This window comes from Vidua chalybeata, chromosome Z (genome assembly GCF_026979565.1).
Source record: "Vidua chalybeata isolate OUT-0048 chromosome Z, bVidCha1 merged haplotype, whole genome shotgun sequence".
Lineage (NCBI taxonomy): Eukaryota > Metazoa > Chordata > Aves > Passeriformes > Viduidae > Vidua > Vidua chalybeata.
In genome coordinates, this window is record NC_071570.1 from 52,610,063 (window position 1) to 52,632,107 (window position 22,045).

The 22,045-nt window shown below is 39.5% G+C and overlaps 1 protein-coding gene and 1 long non-coding RNA gene across 7 annotated transcripts in view; both read right to left on the reverse strand.

Moving 5' to 3' along the window:
- SUSD1 (sushi domain containing 1) overlaps nucleotides 1-8,280 on the reverse strand; it is a 54,865-nt gene extending 46,585 nt beyond the window's left edge. For 4 of the 6 annotated variants that reach the window (XM_053932069.1, XM_053932068.1, XM_053932070.1 and 1 more), the window contains exons 1-6: nucleotides 8,083-8,280; nucleotides 6,091-6,222; nucleotides 4,462-4,617; nucleotides 3,672-3,824; nucleotides 3,439-3,507; nucleotides 2,169-2,345 (exon numbers count right to left, since the gene is read on the reverse strand). In XM_053932069.1, the coding sequence (XP_053788044.1) occupies nucleotides 2,169-2,345; nucleotides 3,439-3,507; nucleotides 3,672-3,824; nucleotides 4,462-4,617; nucleotides 6,091-6,222; nucleotides 8,083-8,158 (763 nt within the window). In that variant the 5' untranslated portion in view covers nucleotides 8,159-8,280. The remainder of the gene's footprint in view (nucleotides 1-2,168; nucleotides 2,346-3,438; nucleotides 3,508-3,671; nucleotides 3,825-4,461; nucleotides 4,618-6,090; nucleotides 6,223-8,082) is intronic. The other 2 variants (XM_053932066.1, XM_053932067.1) reach the window with 2 other exon arrangements.
- Nucleotides 8,281-12,611: 4,331 nt separating this feature from the next.
- On the reverse strand, nucleotides 12,612-22,045 carry LOC128782456 (uncharacterized). The gene is made up of 5 exons (XR_008428793.1): nucleotides 20,101-22,045; nucleotides 18,171-18,253; nucleotides 17,922-17,987; nucleotides 15,856-16,025; nucleotides 12,612-12,764 (listed from the first exon to the last, which is right to left on the reverse strand). It is a non-coding gene; the product is annotated as an uncharacterized LOC128782456 (long non-coding RNA).

Genomic DNA, 22,045 nt, shown 5'->3' on the forward strand with positions numbered 1-22,045 from the left:
GAAACTGCCTTTAGAAAACAAAACTTCAAAAAGTGTACAAAAACTGTAAAAATGCAAAATCATAGAAAAGATTACAACATAGAATATTAAAGTTTCCTGTTAAGGCAAGAGTCTACATAATATTCAAACAAAGAAGTCAAGTAGCACACACACACATAGGAAGAATTTATTAAAGGTACATTCAGTAGTATTAAAAAAAAAAATTAGACTTGCTGGTTTTAGAAAGAGAAGTCCTAACTGAAAACAGGAAAAGGGCTTGCAATACAAGGAGAAAATAAGTTTGACATTTCAGACTTTTGGCTGTATCTTGGTGTATCATGTATTTTATTTCAATTAACCATAACAGATATGCTGAGAAAGTCTGACCTGACCTACTGTTTGATTGTAAAAATTCAAAAAATCACATGAAAAAGCAACTTCTGAAAAACATTAACAAAAAATATATCAACAACTCGCAAGAATTGCATTCCACAATCTTTCTCTAGGGACCACTTGAGACTCTGGGCACTCTCTTTTTGTTTTCAAATTCATTGTCCTATATTTATTTTTTGGGTGGGGGAAAGTGTTACTTGCATTGTTTTAAAATTGTTTTATCTTTTCTTATGAATTTCTAGTGATCGTTAATATTTTGCTTTTCCCAGCCACATTGTTTTAGCACCCTTATTTTAATTTATGCACTTCCCACAAATGTTACATTTCTATCCATTCTTGGAGAAAAGAAAAAGAGAGAGAAAGGGAAAGAATTGGGAAAACAAAACAAAACAAAACAAAACAACTGTTTCAGAGAAAGAATGAACTCTTCTCACTAAGTGACAATTTCCAGGATGACAATTCTCCCCTACAGAGAATTGTCTGTGTATAGAATTGCTATACACAGTGTATCTTCTGTGAGCTAGCACTTCAAGTACCATGTAACTAATACAAAGGCTTTCTAACTACTCACAAGAATACAAAAAGAGTCCTGCACTCATAAGCAGTAATATTGCCAGAAAATGGATGATTAGAACACCAAAGTAAGTACATGTTTTAAAGACAGTCATAGGAAACTTAACTCTTCAGAGATGTGCAAGTGTTTGTTCATTGTCCTGGGTTGACTATATGATGCTTTCATCCCCAATCATCTGTTCTTTTTATGCTGAATAATAAGTTTTGCACCTTTAAGACTTGTTCTGAGAGTGAAGGGGGGAGAGAAGTGTGGAGTTTGTTTTCAAAAACTGCCCTCATTTCAATCCTCCACATTCCTGCTCCTGGACTCTGCTGTCTGCAGATGGACAGACAGTGAGACAGAGCTCTCCTTTGCTTTTAGTTAGTTTTAGCTAGCTGAGGCAAAGTTCCCTGGACTGTGGGGGTTTTTTCCTTTTCTTTGGACCTGCTCAAACCTGCTCTGGACTGAACACCCAGAAGAGCACCGGCAGCTCGCACCTGTGGCCCACTGGGCTGGGCCTGGGCTGCGGCATTTCCAGCACTGGAGGGACTGATAAGAGACTGAGTGAGCCGAGCTGCAGCCCGGGGACGAGGGGATTTTCTGAGTTTTTCTCTCTTTGGAGCAGCAAGAGGTTTTATTGTTTAATATTTTTCAGGTTTTATTTTTAATAAAGAATTTTTTCCACTTTTCTCCAAGGAGGTATTTTTCCCGAACTGGTTGGGGAGGGGCTGATTGAATCTGCCTTCTAGAGGAACCCCTTCAGGGATTCTCTCCCAAATTTGCCCTGAACCAGGACATTCATGCACAAATGTTCTTAAAATTATGAAGACTACCCAGAGATGAGGAGTGCTATGATGCCCTCTTTTGCATCTACAGCAAACCTTCACACAAAACTTCACAAGATGTCAGGAAAATTAATGTTTTCACGAGAGGTCAGTGATTCTAACTGAGTAGCCTTTCCCGTGAAATGCTAAAGAAATCTAGCTGTTTTCTAGGCCTCAGCTCACAGGCAAAAGGACACACTTCAGTGTCTGTAAAAATGCAGGGACTAGCATAAAAAAATGTCACTACACTAAAGAAAAAGGTAAACAATAACATGTCCTTTAATCTTCTTCTTTTTCTGCAAATAACCAGATCTTGAAAAAACACTTCCAGATTGTGGAAACAGTCTACTGTCTTTCACACTTCCCATGCATTAATCCCCTTAATGAAGAATTTAAGCAAGATGTAAGACTCTTTTCACCTTTACAGCTTAAAGTGGCAGGTTCCCAAGTTTCATTTGCAGTGCAGTATGAGAACTTTCCTTCATTGCTGTAAAACCCTTCTTGACACTCATAATGAACTGCACTTCCTGGTAGCAAGCTGGAGTTCCCCACAATGTAGCCATGCTTCATTTCAGGAGGGGAACCACATCCAATTTCTGCAAAGAGACTGGGTTGAAAGATCTCACAGTACATAAATCACAACACTTGATTGCTTTAAAATCAGCTGAATTGGATGGTCACACCAGAAAATACTCCTGATCTGATGAATCTGAGGGCTTACCAAAGAGGTAGAATAATAGATTTGAAGAATTGTCCTGGCCACAGTTGGAGGAACACAGGGAAGCAGTTACTGAGCTACACCTTTACTAACATACAGCTGGAGCCATTCACAACACCAAAGATGAGACACTTCAATGTGATGGCGCTTTGCATGAGCCAGTCTCATTACAGCAATGGCTGAATGATACTTCAACATCACAGGAAAATTTCAGGCCCCAGCTCACAGCTTTATTTCCCTGTGCATGGGAAAAGTGAAGCACTTTGCAAGAGATAAATTGGAATGAAATGTTCTGCCCCTCAAAGCCTTCATCTCATTGAAACAGTCTGCATACAAAAGCTCCACTCCTCCAGCACATCTGCTTGGACAGGGTTCCCTTGTGCAGCTCTGCAAGAAACACAATCAGTACAGACACTCTACTGCGCCACAGAATACGGAGAGGAGAGTCAGTGAGATAAGAAGCAGGGTTATCAGCAATTCTGGCAAACAAAGTGGAGCACTCCAGTCAGAAAAACTGAGCAATTACAGGCTGTGAGCTGTACTGATGGTTCTGGCAGTAATTCAGAAATAAAAGCTGAATATAATCTAGGCAGCTCCTTCCACCTGGGATGCCTGTGTTCATTATACACTCTGATATCCACAGCTTACATTGCTAGCAGTTTGCTACTGTAAAAACTGACACTAAAGATAGATTTTCAAATTGGAAACTTGGCTTTGTTTTTTTCTGCTATGGCAATATGAACTGTTTATTTATGCAGGAGGCACAGTATGTAATAAATAGCTAAATTGTTATGTTATTATTCCTGTCCCCTGGCTTTTTTCATTCATCTAACCCATCTTATCAGCTATTTAGTCTCTCTTCTCTTCCCCTTTATGTAGTGTGATTATATAAACAACTGGATTACAACACATTTCCTTTCTACTCAGAAACTAACTACATTACTTTCACAATATTATCAAGCTGCTCTGACCTTGCACATCTGAAGCACTGCTGAGAACCTGTAGGAATATCTGGTGTTGACTCTGGGATCCTGACATCACTGGAACAAATTGAATACAAGAAGAGAAAAACAAAAGACATACAGCAAGCAAAGTCCAGAGAAAGGGTTTCTGCCCTGGAGAAGCACAGGCCAGTACCAGCACTACACTATGGTGCAACACGTGATTTTATCTGCTAGCAAAAACAGCACCCAAAGATTCTCACCTTTGCATGAAACTATGTTTCCATCTTGATGAAAAGAACGCTCTCCAGTTTCTAATTTATAACCATCATTACAGTAACACATGTAGCTTCCTTCAGTATTCACACATCTTGCATTGTGACCACACAGCCCAGACTCCTCACATTCATCAATATCTAAAAATTCAGAGAAAAATAGATGCACTTCATAAAAGGGGTTTTTGTTTTAATTAATTAATAAATGGCCCAAGCTTAACTCTTCTTTGAAGAGTTCTACATAGCTTCTCACAGCTCTTCTAGGAAAATAAAGAGCTTATGATTGTCTCATCTTCAACATCTGGAAAGAGGACTGTTGCAATTTTGCCACTAGCTATCTTTAGAATTACTGTTGGTTTACTTGACAAATAGTTTCCAATGTTATATGCTGTTCAAACAATTCCAGAAAAATCCTGTACCTGGACATCTCTTAAATGGTTACAACAGTTCATCACTGACAAGAAACTGGCTAATAATCTACACTAAACACAAAAATTACAATCTGGGGAATTTTAAGTATCATCCTATTTTGTTAACCTACCTGCTGCTGCTTCTTCTGAAAAGATCATTGTTTGAATGAGTTTGTGAAGCAATGATTTGTAACAAAGTAGAGTTCAAAATGGAACTAATTCATAGCTGTTAGAAACCTGGATGTCAAACAAGCACATCAACAAGAGAAGTTCTCTGATATAGTGTCAGAAAACAAATTCTACAGTGATGGGGGGGAAAATTGTGCAGTTCTGGATTTGTCATGCTTAGAATTATTTGTGATGTCTACCTGTACAGTTTGTGCCATCATTGGGAATAAATGTCTTATTGTTGTTGGAGGCTCGGTATCCATCAAGACAAACACAGTAAAAACTTCCATGTGTATTATGACACAGTGTATGATTTCCACAGATCTTGCTGGCTCCAATCTGGCATTCATCTTTATCTGTCAGCACATTTAAAAAACATCAGAGAGAGATTAAGAAAAGTGGGGTGTCCTCCCCTCCTCACTCATGGTCAAATAACCAGACTTCTCCTTACTGATTTCCTTTATACATTATTTGGGATGTAAACACTGCTGATAAGCTGAAGAAAACCAGAAAATTTTGTCCCTGAATGAAAATGTGGATACAGTTTTGTGACACAGCTTAAGTTATCTAAGAGTCTAAGAGCTGCTGAAACCAGAGGGCCCTGCTCTCTCCTTCTACTCTTCCTTATGGCATACACTGATTATAGCACCTCATGGAACACCTGGGTGGGGGCAATCCCAAGCCCAGCTACAGTCTGGGTAGAGAATGGATCAAGAACCGCCCTGCTGAGGAGGATTTGGGGGTCCTGGTGGATGAGAGGCTGGACATGACCCAGCCATGAGCACTCACAGACCAGAAAGCCAAACATATCCTGGGCTGCAGCCAAAGCAGCGTGGCCAGCAGGGGAGGGAGGGGATTCTGCCCCTCTGCTCTGCTCTGGTGACACCCCACCTGGAACCCTCCATCCAGCTCTGAGGTGCCCAAGATAAGGATATTGACCAGCTGGGACAAGTCCAATGGAGGCCATGAAGATAATCGTGGGCTGGAGCACCTCTCCCACAAGGAAAGGCTGAAGGGATTGGGGTTTGCTCAGTCTAGAACAGAGAACATCTGAGGAGCTCTTATGGCCTTCCAGTACCTAAAGAGTATTTTCAAGAAAGCTGGAGAGGCACTTTGGACAACATCCTGTAGTTCTAGGACAAGGAAGAATTGCTTTAAACTGAAAGAGGATGGATTTCAATTTGGCACTATAAAGAAACTCGTCATTGTAAGGGTAGTGAGGCACTGGAACAGGTTGCCCAGAGAAGTTGTGGATGCCCCAATGCCCCATCACTGAAAGTGTTCAAAACCAGCTTGAATGGAGCTCTGAGCAACGTGGTCTCGCAGAAGCAGACCCTGGCCACAGCAAAGGGGTTGGAACTGTGTAATTTTTAAGATCCCTTCCAACTTGAAGCATTCTATAGTTCTATGGTTTTCCTACAATGAGATACCTGAACTCTGTCCAGGATCCAGCAGCTCCCAGTGCTTTGTGAAAGAAGGGTAAGAGACAGGGAGGAGGAGATCATTGGTGAAGGACCACCCTCTTTAAGCAGTGGTAAGCTATTACAGACACTGAGACAGAGTGTTTGACATGGTCCTTTGATTCACATATTGATATGAGATAGTCTTAGAAGGACATTATCAACCACAGTAACAAAACGTTAAACAGCACTTCTGAATATGTACAAGTCTTTTGGTGAGGAAAAACAATCCAAATATATTCTATGGGAAATTCTTCCAGGAAATGATAAAGCTTTTAGCACACTTCAAAGAATTCATTGAAATTACTTGAGAAGGAGCATTTTAGGAATTTACAGAGTTTCTTTCCATTTTATAATCAGGCAGCTTACCTTGACAATGGGTTCTTCCATTGCCTACAAATCCATAATTACAGATGCAAACACTTTTTCCTCCACTTTGCTGGCATGTTGCATGAATGTGGCAAGTTGCACAGACATCCGGAATGGATCTTTTCACAATTACTTTAAGGACAAAAAACCACAATTACCTTTTTAAAAATACCTTACAAGTGGCATGGTAGGATAACCAGCGCAGAATTGAAGGTGGAGATAAAATCCAGATTAAAACACATAGAATAGACTACTACCTCCTCCCACCTCATTTTGAAACTTGTAGAAAAACCACAGCTATTGTATTAAAAGACTAAAGATTAAAAATAAACAGAAAATATTAAAAATAACTACATTGAGCATTTTTGTCCATCCTTCCCTTCTCTGACAAAAGAAAAGAGTTTTTCAGGTTTCAGAAAGGTTTAGAAGGTATATAGTAAGTAGGTTTATCCAATATTATGAATCTTTTCTCCATATGCATTTGTTTCTCTTTTGTCTTTATTTCTGTTTCCTCTGTTTTGTTGTGCTTTTTTCTATTGTTTACAGATAGACATGGGATAGTTAGCAATCTGTTTGTATCATGTGTCAATATGGTAAAAATGTTATTCATAAAAATGTTGCTAACATTGCCAGGAGTAAAATTACTTACAGTAAAGTAATTTTAGAAATTAATTTATATTAAAAGTGATAGAGAAGCACACAACCTAATTTACTATAATTTGACAGGGCTGTAAATATACATGAAATGAGAATAAAATAATTTTTTTTTCTTTGCATTCATACTTTCAGGGCATTATCTTCATTTTCTTCCATTTTTTATAAGCTCTTTTTGTTATCACACATACCCTCACTTTTCAAATGACAAATGGCAGAAAGGATGGATTTAACGTAGACAAAGCATGTGTATGCTGATGCCTTTTTACATTATAAAATAAAGAACTAATACTGCACAAGCTGATGTCTGATGGTGCTTGACACAGAAGTATGGAATTTTTTACTTTTCTAAGATAGCTGAAATTGATAAGAATACTAACATGACTTTATATTTAGCATCTCTGACAAAATTCTACAATCTACAATGTCTAAAGATATAACCAGAACTGGAAGGAGAAAGCAGCTGAACACTCTAGTATTTTTTTATGTATAAAATTTATCACTGTGATAAAACTGCCTTTCCACATGCATAGGGTTTCAGTTTTTTTAGGGTTTTTATGAGTGTTTAAGACTGTGGGAAGCGTCCTAGATTCCTACTCCATGCTTTTATATACTTGAGTATGTGTGTGTGTTTCTGATAAGAGCAGAAAACAAAAACTGTCAGCATGCAATGGCAGCCAACATAGAACAGAAAATTAAATTTACAAACGGCCACGGAGAGAACTTGCTCATGATACCTCAATCTTCTGATAAGACACGGAAGTATCCTCCTCAGATTGCTGCTTCAGGAGATACAAAAACGTGTTTCCACCCCCCGCCTCCCCTTACTACTACAGCTGAAATTTTATTACTTACTTGTCCTTCACAACACACAATTGATCATACCAGCACTACAGTCCCCTCACTGTTTTGATCCTACCCATGTGCTCCATCAGGCGCGGCTCCCGCCGTGGCAAGGCTCCCTCAGCCCGGCAGGACACGAGGTCGCTGCCACCTCCGCCGTCAGCAGGTGACACCCCAGCCAGCGCAAAGGACAGCACCCACCAGGGCCACCTCCGCCACCAATGCCACGGGTACCATCATCACCACTACGGGATGCTCCGCTACCACCGTGAGCTGCCTCCAACACTCTCACCACGTGCTGCTCCGCCACCATCACCATGGGATACCTGGACACGCACACCAGCATGGGCTGCCCACAACACCACCATGCTCCGCCATCACCACGGGCTGCCTCTGCCACCACAGCTATGGGCACCCGTCAAGCCGTGCACCTGACGTCGCGGCAGGGCTGGCGCCCCGCTCCAGCTCACAGTCCCCTCGCCCGGCCGCACTCACCCCGAGCCGCGCACTGCGGCACCGCCAGCAGCAGCAGCAGGAGCGGCCCCGGGGCCCAGCCGCCCCCCGAGCTCATGTCCCCGCCGCCGCCGCCGTCGCGCCCCTCGGTGCTGCACGGCCCCGGTGCCTCTGCATCTTCCTGGGGGCGGAGGGCGGGAGGAGAGCCGAGGGCAGGGCAGAGCCCGAGGGCCGGGTAGAGCCCGCGGTCCCGGGCGGAGGGCGGCTGGCGCTGCCTCCCGGCGGGCGGGACGCCCTTATCGCCACCGCCGCGCCTTCGGTCCCCGCGGGGCTTTCACCCTCAGCGAGGCCCCTTTCCTCCCCCGCCCCACTGCCCGCAAAACCCTCTCTTTTCTTCCCTTTTTTTTTCTTATTTTCCCTTTTTTTTTTTTTTTTTTTTTCTTTTTCCTCGCTTCCCTGGCACAACCCCTTTCTTTTCCCGGGACACCGCCTCTGCCCCGGCCAGGCAGGTGGCAAGGCTGATAAGGGCTGCTGCTGTCCATAGCCCGGGGGCAGGGGGAGGAACAGATGGTAGGATTATTTATGATTCCCAGGAAGGGCAGCTGGATAGACTCCCTCCAGCCGCCGGCAAACGGGACCGAGCAGCACCTCGGGCTGGGGCCGGGAGCGCTCGGTGTGTCCCCGAAGGGAGGGCGTCGCAGCTGCCTCCCCGCACGGCGCCGCCGCGCCCCGGCACGAAATTGGCCCATCAGTCCTATGCTGTACAAAGCTGGTGCAGCCGTACACAGCCAGCCCTTACTGCTTGAAATAAAGTAAAGCTTTCTCACTGCAGGCCTTAGACACCGCTCAGATTAATCCCCGAACCACAGGTTTAGGCAGGACGAGTAGTGCTGCCTGAAGAGTTTTCTGCTGTAGAAGAGTAGTAATAGCCCTAGCGCTCAGAGTCGTCATTCATGTCCGTGAGCCTGCATTTCAGAAAGCTGCATAAACTTCAACTACAAATGCAGTCGGCCCAGTTACCACAAGAGAGGAATGCCAAGGTTAGGAATTGGGGGAGCCAAACACAAAAGTAGAATTTCACATATTTGATAACTCTAATGAGATTCCTGGGGAAGTTTTGCTCACGTACTATGCTGGCTTTTAATTAATGCCTTTGAATGCTAATTCAGCCCAGTCCTCCATCACCACTGCATTTAAGTGACATAAACTGATCTTTTCCTGCTGTATTATAACAAACACCAAACTATTGGTGTCTAATTTCACGGGATGCAAAACCCAGTTTCATTGAATTATCAACTTTATTAATTTATTTACATAAGCTGCTCTCTTACAGGTTTTGGGGTTTTGGTTTGTTGTTTTTTTTGGGGTGGGTTTTTTTTTGTTTGTTTTGGGTTTTTTTTTGTTTTGTTTTTTAATTACGGTTCTGCCTACTTAAGCATTGATGCATTTTAAATCAGCTTCTGCTATGCTTATTCATCTTGACCAGATTCTTCAGCAGCAGCCAGTTACATACAAGTGATCCTGCTTTTGGAAGAACACACTAAATATGTCATTACTGCATATCTCTCCCTTAAATTTACTGAAATTGGAAGCATGCATTCTCAGTGGTGGTAAATATTTATCATTATAAGGAATGGTTCAGAGAGGAATTGTTCTGCACAACATATTAAAATGGTTTGGAAATTACATTTTTTCACTTCCTCGGCTGTCTACTGTGTAGCAGACCTACTAATCACTGCAATTCTTACTATTCTTTTCACAAAAAGTAATGGAAGCAACTTTTTATAATTATAAACACCTCATACAGCAAACAGAAAAACATTTTTAGCACAAAACCTGAAGAAACACATAATATTTATAAAAATAACAAAATAAAAATTATAATAGAAATATTCTTTAAAGAAAGTAACAAAGATGTGTATCAGCTGAAAAAAGTACAGGACCTAGACTGGAATTGACTTCCTTGTTATGTTCCTGCCTAACATGTCTCAAACACACAATTAATTGCTCTTTAAGACATACTTCAAAACCAAATAATTAAACTACATACAAAGGCTACTTTAAATTTAATGCACAGTAATAAGAAATAAGTGTTAAAAGATGTTGAGAGGTCATTTGTTCTGTTTTCCACTCTACAACAAGGTCAATTCTATGATTCCTGACATACTTGTCTAACTTGCTCTTTATGCTGACAGTGATGTAGAATTCACAGCATTCCCAAACAATCTCTTCCACTACTTCAGGTTTGAACCCATCAGTGAGATTCATCACAGATCACTTCTGCCTTGAGGTCACCTGACCAAACCCTAGCTAATTGGGTTAGAAAGATAATTAAAGATTCAGGAGGGTAAGACAGACTAGTGTCCCAACATGCTCATCCTTAACATCTTTGGCAAATCTTGCTTTTTTCACGTAAAAAATCTCTCTAATGAAAACACAGACTAATATCTACCTATATTTTCTGTTCTGGATAGGATAAAAATTTTAATCTTTTCATGGTCAAACCTAAAGGAAGCCTATTTTGTAAGTACAGTGTTTCCTACATCCCTAATATTAAATTAACCAGAAGATGTATGTACCAGTATTTGCTTCAATTGTTCCTCTTTGTGAAAAGAGTTGTGATGGTGAGAGTAATACAATTCATCCAGAGATGCTTGGAAGTTTCTTGTGCATTTTTAGCTTTCAAGTGTCTAAATGAAGATAATTGAAAATCAGAAGGGCAAGCTGGATTAAACATCTCAGGCATCTGTATTTATTCTGTCTCCTCTGCAGACAATGAATATCACCGCGTCATCTAAATCACTTTAATTTTCTTCTTAAGCACTTTTGGCATAGACTACACTACTTATCTTGACACATGAAGACAAAATATTTTATACTAATAGCTCTTTCAGCAAACACATTTTCAAAAATACAGCAAACATCTTCAGCCAGAGTGAATAAATGTATTTCATCCTTGTTAACAGATCACTCAGCTATTCATTGTGCAGTTGCATTCTTGAACAACTTTCTATCAAGTGCTTCTTTCCAAATGACAATGAAAAGAGTAACTACAGCTTGATGGAAGATTTCTTCTATTGGAATTCTGTCTCTCTTGCCTACTTAAAATTAATCAAATTAATAACTGGTTTCTGGTTACCCACTTAGCTCCCAAAATAAGACACATCAATTGTTGAAAATAACTCAAAATATTCAGAAATAACTGAAAAGATTGGCTGACCCTCTTCAGTTTCTATTGAAAATGCTTCAGTAAATACTGTGCAGAAGTAAAGTAGTATCTTGTTTGATTGTTTTTAAAGGAATTACTATCACTCAAGTTGTTTGCAGTATTTCTGTCTGTACTCTCAGGATGCCTATGTCACTGTCTCAACTCCTAGCAGATAAAGTCAAGATGAAAATGTAAATGAGATTTCTGCAAAAGCTTTGGATACCTGAATTTGAACCTTAAATATTGAATGTTTCTATATAATTTGACTTGAATGTGACATATGTCAGAGCATGCCCTGTACATCTCATAACAAGGGCACAATAGGTGATAAAGCCTGCTGACAGTTACTGCTAATCAGAAAAGCAGTTCTCCAGAGCAAAAGGACTGCTATCTGTGGGTTTTAGCATGGGAGACCAAACTAGGCTTTGCCACAAACCCACTGGGAGCTTTGATAAGATAACCCCTCTCCGCCTTTCTGCACTTCTCCCTCCTACTTAGATATGTAACAGGGATAGTATTCCTCCATAACTGTGTACAGTGCAACATAACCTCTGGTAGAAGCTTTCATGCCACAGCACCCTGCCCCAGTTTTTAGAAGTTTTTAAACCACAAGGACTTAATGTATATTGGTTTATGGAGAAGTATCCTAGTGTTCTCATATCTTGGAATGTCATCCAAGAATACTGCTGATAGCCATTGTTTCTGATTGTTTCATGCTGTGTCATTGTTTTGAGAGTTGTGCTGACTGAAGACTGTAGTTAGGCGAAAAGAGGTAGAGAGGCACAAAGGAAAAGTTCAGAAAGAAACAGTAACAGCACTTCCTTCATACATTTTAAAAATAATAACTGAATAAATAAAAAGTAATGTTGTGATTTTTTCAGTTCCAAGTAGATGAACAGACATCTTTTCCTTTCAGATCCTAAAATATCTGCTAAAATCTGAAGAGAAAGAACTTGGCAACAAGATTCATGCTTTCTTCTCTACCAGGCTCTCCAAACTCACCCACAGGGGTGTTAGCCTTTCTATTGAAGCTGCATAGAACTTAATAACAGCTTGTCAAAAAGGCAAAAATTAATGACAATATCTTTGATAGGTACAGGAAAAAACCCAAATCCCACTGACTACACAATTGTCCTTGTATTAGCCTTCTCTCACCATCAGCTTTGCTGTATTTATGGGCAAGATGAGTCTTAAAGCGAGTCTAGAAACATTAGATGGGAAATACGGCAACTTGTCAAATTATATTATCTATGAAGATAAATTCTGTATTTGTGTCGTGCGAGTTCCTGGCCATCCTGCCTGAACATGTTCCTGTGAACCTGCTTTAGCAGGAAAGTTGAACCAGATGATCTCCAGAGGTCCCTCCAACCCCAACCATTTTGTGGTTCTGTGACCAGAGAAAATAAACCAAACCATTCTGAAGCTGCTCAGGCAGTTGGGGATTCTTTTGCCATGGCTTCTTTCTCCACGGACCAATTGTATTTTGTCACCAGGCAATCTCAGATTTGCATCAACACTGTGTAGCGGGAAAGAAAAGGGAATCTAGTAACCAAACCTTTCATAGTAAATACGTCAGCCTTACTCTCTGAGTTGTTGTGTAAGCCATTAAACTTTTACATGCTGCTCATCAAATTTAAAGTAGCTGTTTTTATCTCAATTAGAAAGTATCTTAAATTACTGTATATTTAGACCCTGAGAATACAAAGCTAGCAGAGTAAGTTGGATTTTAGATTCATAAAATTATGCATTCATTGGCATAAAAAAGAGAGTGCTTTTGTTTTGTTACTAAACTAGCACTTTGATCTTGTAATATTAAATTAGGTGTAAATCTGTTATTTTCTGGCAATTAGAGGTGAAATACACCCTGAGTGATGGCCTTTCTGCCTTGTTATAAATTGTAATAAAAACTTAAGATTGGCATTTCTGTGGCCACCTGGTCTTTTTATTTCCTTTTTCATTCAAATTGCAAAGCTGAAAGCCCTATTTATGTTCAAATAATGTCTGCAAGAAATCAAGTTTGTCTTACAATCACAGAACCATGGAACGAGAAAGATTAGAAGTGTGCACTGGAGGACCCTGGGCCAACCTCCCTGCTTGTGCAGGGTTATCTGCACATGGCAGATTTCATCCAGATGGTTCTTGAATATCTCAGTTGAGGGAAACTCCATGAACTCTCTGGGCAATCTGTTCCAGTGCACTGTCACTCACACTGTAAATAAGTTTTTCCTTATGTTCAGGTGGAACTTCTGTACATCAGTTGCTGCCTCATATTCTATTGCTTGGCATCACTAAGCAGAGCCTTGCTCCATCCTCTCAACACCCTCCCTTCAGTTACTTATAGACAGTGATGGGGTCACCTCTCAGTTGTCTCTTCTCAAGGATGAAAATGCTCAACTCTCTCAGCCCTTCCTTCTAAGAGAGATGTTCCAGTCCTTTAATCATCTTTGTTGCCCTGCACTGGACCCAGTCCAAGAGCTCCATGTCTCTCTTGTACTGAGGACCCCAGAACTGGACATAGCATTCCAGGTGAGGCCTCACCAGGGCTGAGCAGAGGGGCAGGATCACCTCCCTTGACCTGCTGGCACTGTTCCTTCCCATGTAACCCAGGATACCATGGGCCTTCTTGGCCACAAGGGCACCACTGGCTCATGAACATTCCATATAGCAGAAAAACTTGACATTCAAATAATGTAAGCTTGTGAGAAGTAAATAATGACTGGCCATTTAGGCCTGAAAGAGGCTGAGAATTTTTTTCTTGCTATGTGCTACATGAGTCCACTGTCTAATTACAATTACAGATTTTTTATTTTATACCCATTTGATACACAACCAGGGGTGTTATTAAAGGGTGTTTTAAACTTTGTCTGAAAGTACAGCTCCATCACTTGGAGAGTAAGAAGTTATGTGTATGTCAGTTTAGAGTGTGGTTGTTTAGACTGGATCCCAGTCTTTGAAAGGGACAGAATCAAGATTAGTCAGCAGGATTCCAAAAGTTACATTCAGCATCTTAATCAAGCCCAATGTTTCTAGGCAATTGATCTGCAAAGCCATCAGCAATTTTCCTGTTAGATTTCATGAGACAGTAAGTGAGCAAGATATCCCAGGCAAGACAGGATGCTGCTGCTAAGATCTTATGGTCAGGCCCTTCAAAAGTAACCTCTTCCTTATCTATGTTCCTGTTGATGAGTGGCAACAATGACCAAAAAATATTTTTGAAGGGCCTTGATTAAAATCACATGCATTAAAAAACAAAAAAAAACCAAAAAAAAAAAACCTAAATGAAAAATGCAATCTTCCCATAATATAAAATTGGGAGAATCTAAGCCCTGCAGAATAAGCAGTTTGTGTAAAAGCTAGACGTACACAGTGATTGATCAACTACCTCAAATAAAAACTGTTCACACAAGTAGCCTAGTTCTGCACTGACTGGTGAATAAAGAGCTCCACAAAGTGTTCCAGTAAGTTCTCTGGGAATCTTACAAGGACGTATAGCATGCCTTTAAGAAGACATTAACTCAGGCCATCTTGTGTCAGGCAGGCTGTAACCTGCAGTGCCAAACCAGAGCAGAAAAAGAAAAAAAACATTTATATCATAACAAGTCTCAGCATCAAGAAGTGTGGTGTTGTTTATTAACCTTCATGTCTCTGTGGTTGAATCAACATTGAAAGACCTAATGCTCAAAGAGCATAATGCAGAGTCATTTATTGTTGAAACAAACACACTCAACAATGATGGAGTTGATTGGGAGAGGTTTGCTATCAAAAATCCTCAACCAGTTTAGTATCTGATAGAGCAGTGAAGGCTCTGGGAAAGAGGATAAACTTGTTGAAACACAAAGAGCAACAGTATAAACCCTGTATGCTTTTGAAAAGATAATTAAAGCCTCAGCAAGACAGATTTTTAAGCTGTTCAGTCATAATGAGAACATTTACACAAAAAGGAAAAGAGCATTTCACCCAACCAAACATCACATATGAAGAAAAGTATAGAAACCACTTTCAGTTAATAGATGTGATAGGAGAGACTACTTGGGTAGCAAACTGTTCTTAGAAATTTATTGTGACCTTAAATAGAAAAACTACTTTCAGAGCTTTTCACAATGGGTAACCTTAGTTACACAATTCACAAGATACTTCAAATCTGATGACCAGATGACTCAAATTCTGCATATACAGAAATTATATTTTGCTGAAGGTACAGTATTGCTGCTATTAAATCTCACACTGCTTTTGGATAAAATGGCCATAAGAGAGAATTGGAAGAGGGGAGAAAAGGAAAGAAAGGGAGAAGGTCAGTAATGCTGAAATGTCAGCCAGTAACAGTGCCATGTTTTTTGGTAGGAACTAAACCTGACAACTTCAGGCTTCTGTCAGAAGTTTTTAATTAGAAAAGAACCCACAACCCTCCTCTCCAGCACCCACCCACATTACACTGACTAAAACAGACCATGGAGCTACAGACAGTTCTTCACAGATCATGAACAGAATTCATAGTACTGAATAGCAGAGTTACCTTAATTTCTTTAGCCTTTGTAATTTTTTTGTGTTGAGATCGTATTTGTTTTAAAAGAAGCTTCAATTTTCTTTTTACAGGCAGTGATACTTACTGAATATATTCTCTAGGTATGTGTTAGGCAGCACCATAGCAGAATAGAAATGGAACCTGTATCCAACCACAGAGCTGCAAGCCTGCAGCATTATGCAATATCCTTCAGCCCATCCTCTAAAAAAAGTTTCCAAACATTGAGCAATGTGGCTTTGCAGACCAAGATGGGCTCTGGAGGGAAAAAAGAAACACAGAAAACCCGTAATAAAAATCCTTACAGACTCTGCATTGTACAAAAAATATGCATGCACAAAAGAAACAGTTTATACAATCATATAGTCTCACTTGGAAGAGACTTTAAAGATGATATAGTTTGACCTGCCTGTCATGGGCAATAACACCTTCCACCAGACCAAGTTGCTCAAAGCCCCATCCTAGCTGGCCTTGAATACTTCCAAGGATGGGAAGCCCACAACTTCTCCAGCCAGTTTGTTCCAGTGTCTCACCACCCCTACAGTAAAGAAATTCTTCCTAGTATCCAATCCAAACTTACTCTCATTCATCTTGAGACCATTTTCTCTTTCTTACTGCTCTTGTGAAAAATCACTCTCCAGCCTTCTTGTATCTCCCTAAGCTGCACAGCTAGAAAAACACTTTACATAGTAGATTTAATGGAGGAATTACAGAAGGTATACTTTGTTTCCATTAAAAGCTCTGATTCTCACAAAAGGACAGAGTAGCTGTACTTGAAGCAGATTGGAAATAAAACTCAGGACCTAAAAGTGTTATCCTGATGAACTGTCTTAGAACTAAGCAGCAAATACTATGGAATAAGAATGATCACTAACTTGAGACTGAAGTATTAGTCTCATTATAAGAGCTTTTTTGGAGCCAGACAGCTCATACTGCTACCTTAGCACTACCTTAAAGACATTTGTTCTCATTGTCACTGGACTGTTTCTCTCTGGGTTTTTTTTGCAGCATCTGAGACGAGTTAATGTTCAACAGCAAAGACATTGGTCTGGAAATGGTCTCTGAGATAACTCACTTTCCTCAGGTCTCTTCTTCCCTCTGCCTCTAGCCCCATACCTTCTCTCACCTACATATTCTACCACAACTTCTGCTTTCATTATATTTTGTTTAGAAATCCTTGTACTCACCTGCTATATGCCAAAGAACTCAAGTACAAATATCTCAGCGCAGTTAAGAAAATGCAAGTGGGAATTTTTATTGTATTTTCAAAGCATACAATAATCTTCTTTCCAGCCCTGTAAATGGGTGAACCCTAGGGCTATAAAGGAACCTTTTGGGGCTGATCCAAACCATATGAGAAATCAGATGCTGGCAAATTCACCAGTTACTGCCCTTTCTATTTCAGCCTGCAAGGAACAGAACAAATTCTGGTACCAGAAGTTCTACATCTGTGCTATTTAAAAGTTGTATTTAATTTTTCATTTTCCAAGATGGACACTTATATAAACTGCTTAAGGAAAAAAAGTTACTGTGATTGTATTGCGGGCTTAACAATAGGAGACAAGAATTCAAGATGGGATTTACTTTTTGGTTAAGGAGTAATGGGAGAAGACAACAGTCAGGAATTTCACTTTCTCACACATTCTCGGGCAGACTTGGTCAAAAAAATAAGAAGCCAGATTATGGCCACCAAAAGCTAGCATTTTCCCTGGAATGCTTATCAAATATTTAGGTATCAAGGACAAAATCAAGAGTTACACATGGGGACTTTGTATCTAGCCTTTAAAGAATAATTTGTTTAAACCTTCAATTCAGTCTAAACTGAGTCAGATTTTTCTCCCCACAAAAGCATCTACACTCAGAGACTGGCAATTGCATAATTTACTGGGTGGCAGTAATTAAATCCTTGCCACACTGGCTGAAAATTTTAGTTCAGAAAGAGGTGTTGCACTCCCCTCATGTTTGTATCTATAGCCTTAGATTACTATCTGTTTACCATCAATCCAGAATTTCGGATGCAAGAATAAGAGGGTCTAAATTAGTATTGTGCAACACAGAGAAGGGCAACCAAAGGAGTATGAAAGAAAAGCAATCAACAAGACAGTTGAGAAACAGGAAGCTGAAAGCAGATAATCTTTTTAAGCTGCTACTTACATTCTTTTAAATCTTTGTGCAAAGGATATGGACTTCAATCCTAGGACCAGAAAAGGGTACAGCGTGCTAAAAGATAAAGAAATTTTCAACAATAAGGCCCCAAGTCTCTCATCACTGAAGCCTCTCATCCCTGTCTCAAATAACAAAATACTCAACTACTGTATTGGTTTAGAGTTGTAGAATAATTTTCCATCCTACTGAAAATAGGAATTTCTGCACTGCTCAGGAAAAAGTTTAGGTGCTGCTGACCTTCACTTCTTGCTGAAGATGTGCATTAATCCTCTTAAAATACTTTTGGTATGAAAAGCTTTTATTTTAGATGTCCATGGATGCTGCAGGAAAAAAAATTAGAAAATTAGATATTATTAGCTGCATAATTGTAAGACCAAAAGACCCCAAATAGACAAGAACACAGGAAAATTTAAGAGAGTACAGCCATAATTACATTTATTAAAAGACATGCTACAACAACTAGAGTTAGGAAATTAGTTGGGTATAGATAACATGTAATCAGAAAACACATTAACCTAAAAACCAGAATATATTACAGCATAAACAAAATCAAATTCACCATGCACTACACAGTCATAAAATAGGTTTCTTTAATACATCTTTTATCTTTTCAGTTTTAAGTCATCTCCACAGATATAAAATGCTTTTCATGCAATGCCACAAGATGCTTTACAAATGAAAGCTTTTGCTTATTAAAATATACAGACAATCTTCTTATATAAAAACATTTTACATTTCCATTTGTTTCCCCAAACACTCTTTTGCCAGATAAAAAAAACCAAACAAACACACAAACAACAAAAAACCTCAGGATGTTACAAATATTTACAGTATTTTCTTGTGTTAGATGAACATTTTTATAAACTGAAAGGGAACTTTTATGAACAGATAGTGTGAAATGAGGGAACAACAGCAATTCTTAGAGATGTTTACTGTGTCCTGAATACAGTACTAAAAGCAACATATTAACTTTTTGCCTTCTCTCACACCATTTGTTTCACTATCCATTTTCCACTGTTTCTACCATCAGTAACAGTCTCAAATAGAGGCCACTTTGCATTGGGTCTTCCCATCAGAAAGGAGTGTGAGAGAAAACAGGTTTTCATATATCTCAGTAAATCCAGAACAGTCTTTGGTCAGAGAATGAAGTGACATTCTGATGCAAGAATCTGCTTCGTTAGCAACTTTCGTCTTGTGCTCTGCAGCTGTACGGTGAACTTCTGCAGAAAGTGGGTAACATATTCAAAAATAACTGGAAAGTGCTTCAAATCAAGTTTATGTGTAGTAGTTTCCCACTCATAAATAAAGCACAGTTTCCAAGAACTGAAAAACTGCTTACAGTCATGACATTAATCCGCTAAAGTAAAAGCTTTCTTCATTATCAAGGATCTTTAATTATGTAAGCATTTAATTTCTTTGGGACTGCTCCAAGCACAGCATGTCTTTATTATCTGAAGCTGGAAATAAAGTGAGTTATGCTTGGATTCCTACGTATTGCAGTACAAAAAAAAAAAAAAAAAACTGTTACAGGAAAGACAGTAGAATAATTAAATCTGTATTGAAACAGCTGTAGTTCACTTCTTGTATAGTCAGTAGACAATACTAACTTTTTCACAATATAAATATACATTTTCCAGAGGGTAAAGATGTTTTTATTATACTTAAGACACCTACAGATATGAAAAACCCTACAAATAAAACTACTGAAGGCACGAAACTTTGGTCCAATTTTGTTCCTATATCACATCCCCCATCAATAAAATCCTGAAGTTGAATACTTCAGAAATTCTACATTCAAACTGTTAGGATTTGCTTTGAAAAGAGCATGCAAACAATCTTGTATATAGCAAACCAAACTTCAGAAGACAGAAGATAAAGTTAAAGAAAAAATTCTGTGCAATCTGACTAGTATCATTTCAGCACAACAGTAACAAGTCTGGTAATAAGTAATAAGTAATAAGTAATAAGTAATAAGTAATAAGTAATAAGTAGTAAGTAATAAGTCTAGTAGTTGTGCTCTAGCTAACAATGTACCAGGGTCAAAGATTAAGGCAAAACAATGCTTTTTGTAGGCAGCTGACCTCTCATTTGAAAAACAGAAGTATAAGCTAACAGCATAAAATGGCAACTAGTAGGTCTACATCTCTTATAAAAAACCCCAACTTACCACTTGCCTACTGACATGAATCAGAGGAGGGCAAGATAATTGATCCGACAGACCTCACTGGCATTACCATCCACAAAGACTAATAGTCTTCTTGGCACACAAACACAGGTTTGCTGCCTGTAATCAGAAAAATGTCACAAATAGGCAAGTTTCCACAGGTATGTGGAATATCTGGAATATCTTCTGAATAAAAAGGACCTTGATTTATCAGTATACCAATCCAGTGCAACTTACAGGACCAGCAGACAAGGCAACTGAATCAAATTATGAGTCAAAATTTCAGAAATTGGTTCTGATGTTTTAAGAGTTTGGCAGAAATTAAAAGAAGCAGAAGTTTTACCATTATATAACAAATCAAGGATCATTTGAAAAGGCACTTAGCTGCTCCTGGGTTTTTAAAAAGGCCTTATTATACTTTAAACCAAGCGTGCATCCATCAAAAAAAATGGACTAGGAGGTAACTCAGAGTTGACTCAAGGACATGACATATACAGAGGCATAACCATACAGTCACAGAATCATAGAATATGCAGAAGTGGAAGGGACCCACAAGGATCATCGAGTCCAACTGCTGGCCCTGCACAAGACAGCCCCAAAGAACCCCACCATGTGCCCAAATTCCAAATTAAACTGTGCATGTTACCAGATACTTCACAAACAGAAATTAATAACATATGCTAAAGAAATTATAAACATATCTTTAACAGCTTAACGCCACAGTATAAAGAAGATGAAGCCAGAACCCTCTTCAGAGTTACACAGCTAACAGGGAAAAAGGCAAGAGACATAGACTGTAGTATGTTTAAAGCCTAGTTACAAATTAAGGAAGCAAATCCACAGTGAGGATCGCCAAACGGAACAGCAAAGAACAGAGATTTTGTTCCATTTGATTTTTTTTAATTTACATGGACAATTTTTTGAGTAACTGCTTAAAGCTGTCTATAATCTGACTGAAAGGTACGCTAAGGCCTTTGGAGGTCCTATTCCATCCACATCACCCTAAGACTCTGTAGAATATGATTCTTTCCCAAATCCTGCTCTTTTCAGATATCAAGAGCTTTAGAGAATCAAGAACTGAGATGCAACTGTGCTTTTGCACCAGGCACTAGTGAGTCAAGCACAAGTATAAAAAGTATTCCTTCTGCCATGAGTCTTCACTAACAATGCATTGTAATAACTAACGTGTTATGTTTATGCTTTCAATTATTCAAGGTGGAACACTAAAAGGGAAAAAGTAGCCTTAACTAGTGCCTTCATGCTGCTAAGCAAATGTTAAGATGTACTGTCCAGTTTCAAAGCTTACCTGCATATCTTGTAAAATAAGATCTCACTAAGAGGCAGCATCTTTCAGATCCACACAAATCTAAAAGTATGCTGGCAAGAATAATTTGGTTGCAAAACCAGAACAATAAAGGTGAATCAAAAAAGATACACAATCCTTGTATCGCAAATCCAAAAAGCAAACATAATAAATACCAACATTCAGATTTTTCCTAAGCTAAAAATTTTTAAGATTCCACAGGCAGTCTTTCATCAATGCTCACAGTCAAAGGGAAGGTGTTTGAAAGGGCCAGTCAAATCTGGTGAATCAACAAATGCCTCTGGGGCTGTGTCCCATCCAGGGGTTTGTCTGCTTTGACCATGGGACTTGCTTTCAGAAATTGGGTCTACTGAGGGCTGACAGGATCCATCTGTCAGAACAGGGGAAGGCCACCTTCTGCCACAGGCTTGCCAAGCTGGTGAGAAGGGCTTTAATCTAAAGATGCCAGGAGAAGTGAACTTCAGTCCATCCCACTCCTATCAGTTTGGTGCCAGTGCCAGCAATAGATGCCCAGAGCCAGAAGAGGAATCACAGATCAGCAGAAAAGCACCTGAACAACAACACAAAGGAATTCCAGCTACTCCAGCCACTAAGTCAGCTTCATTAGTTTCAACTCCAAAGCAC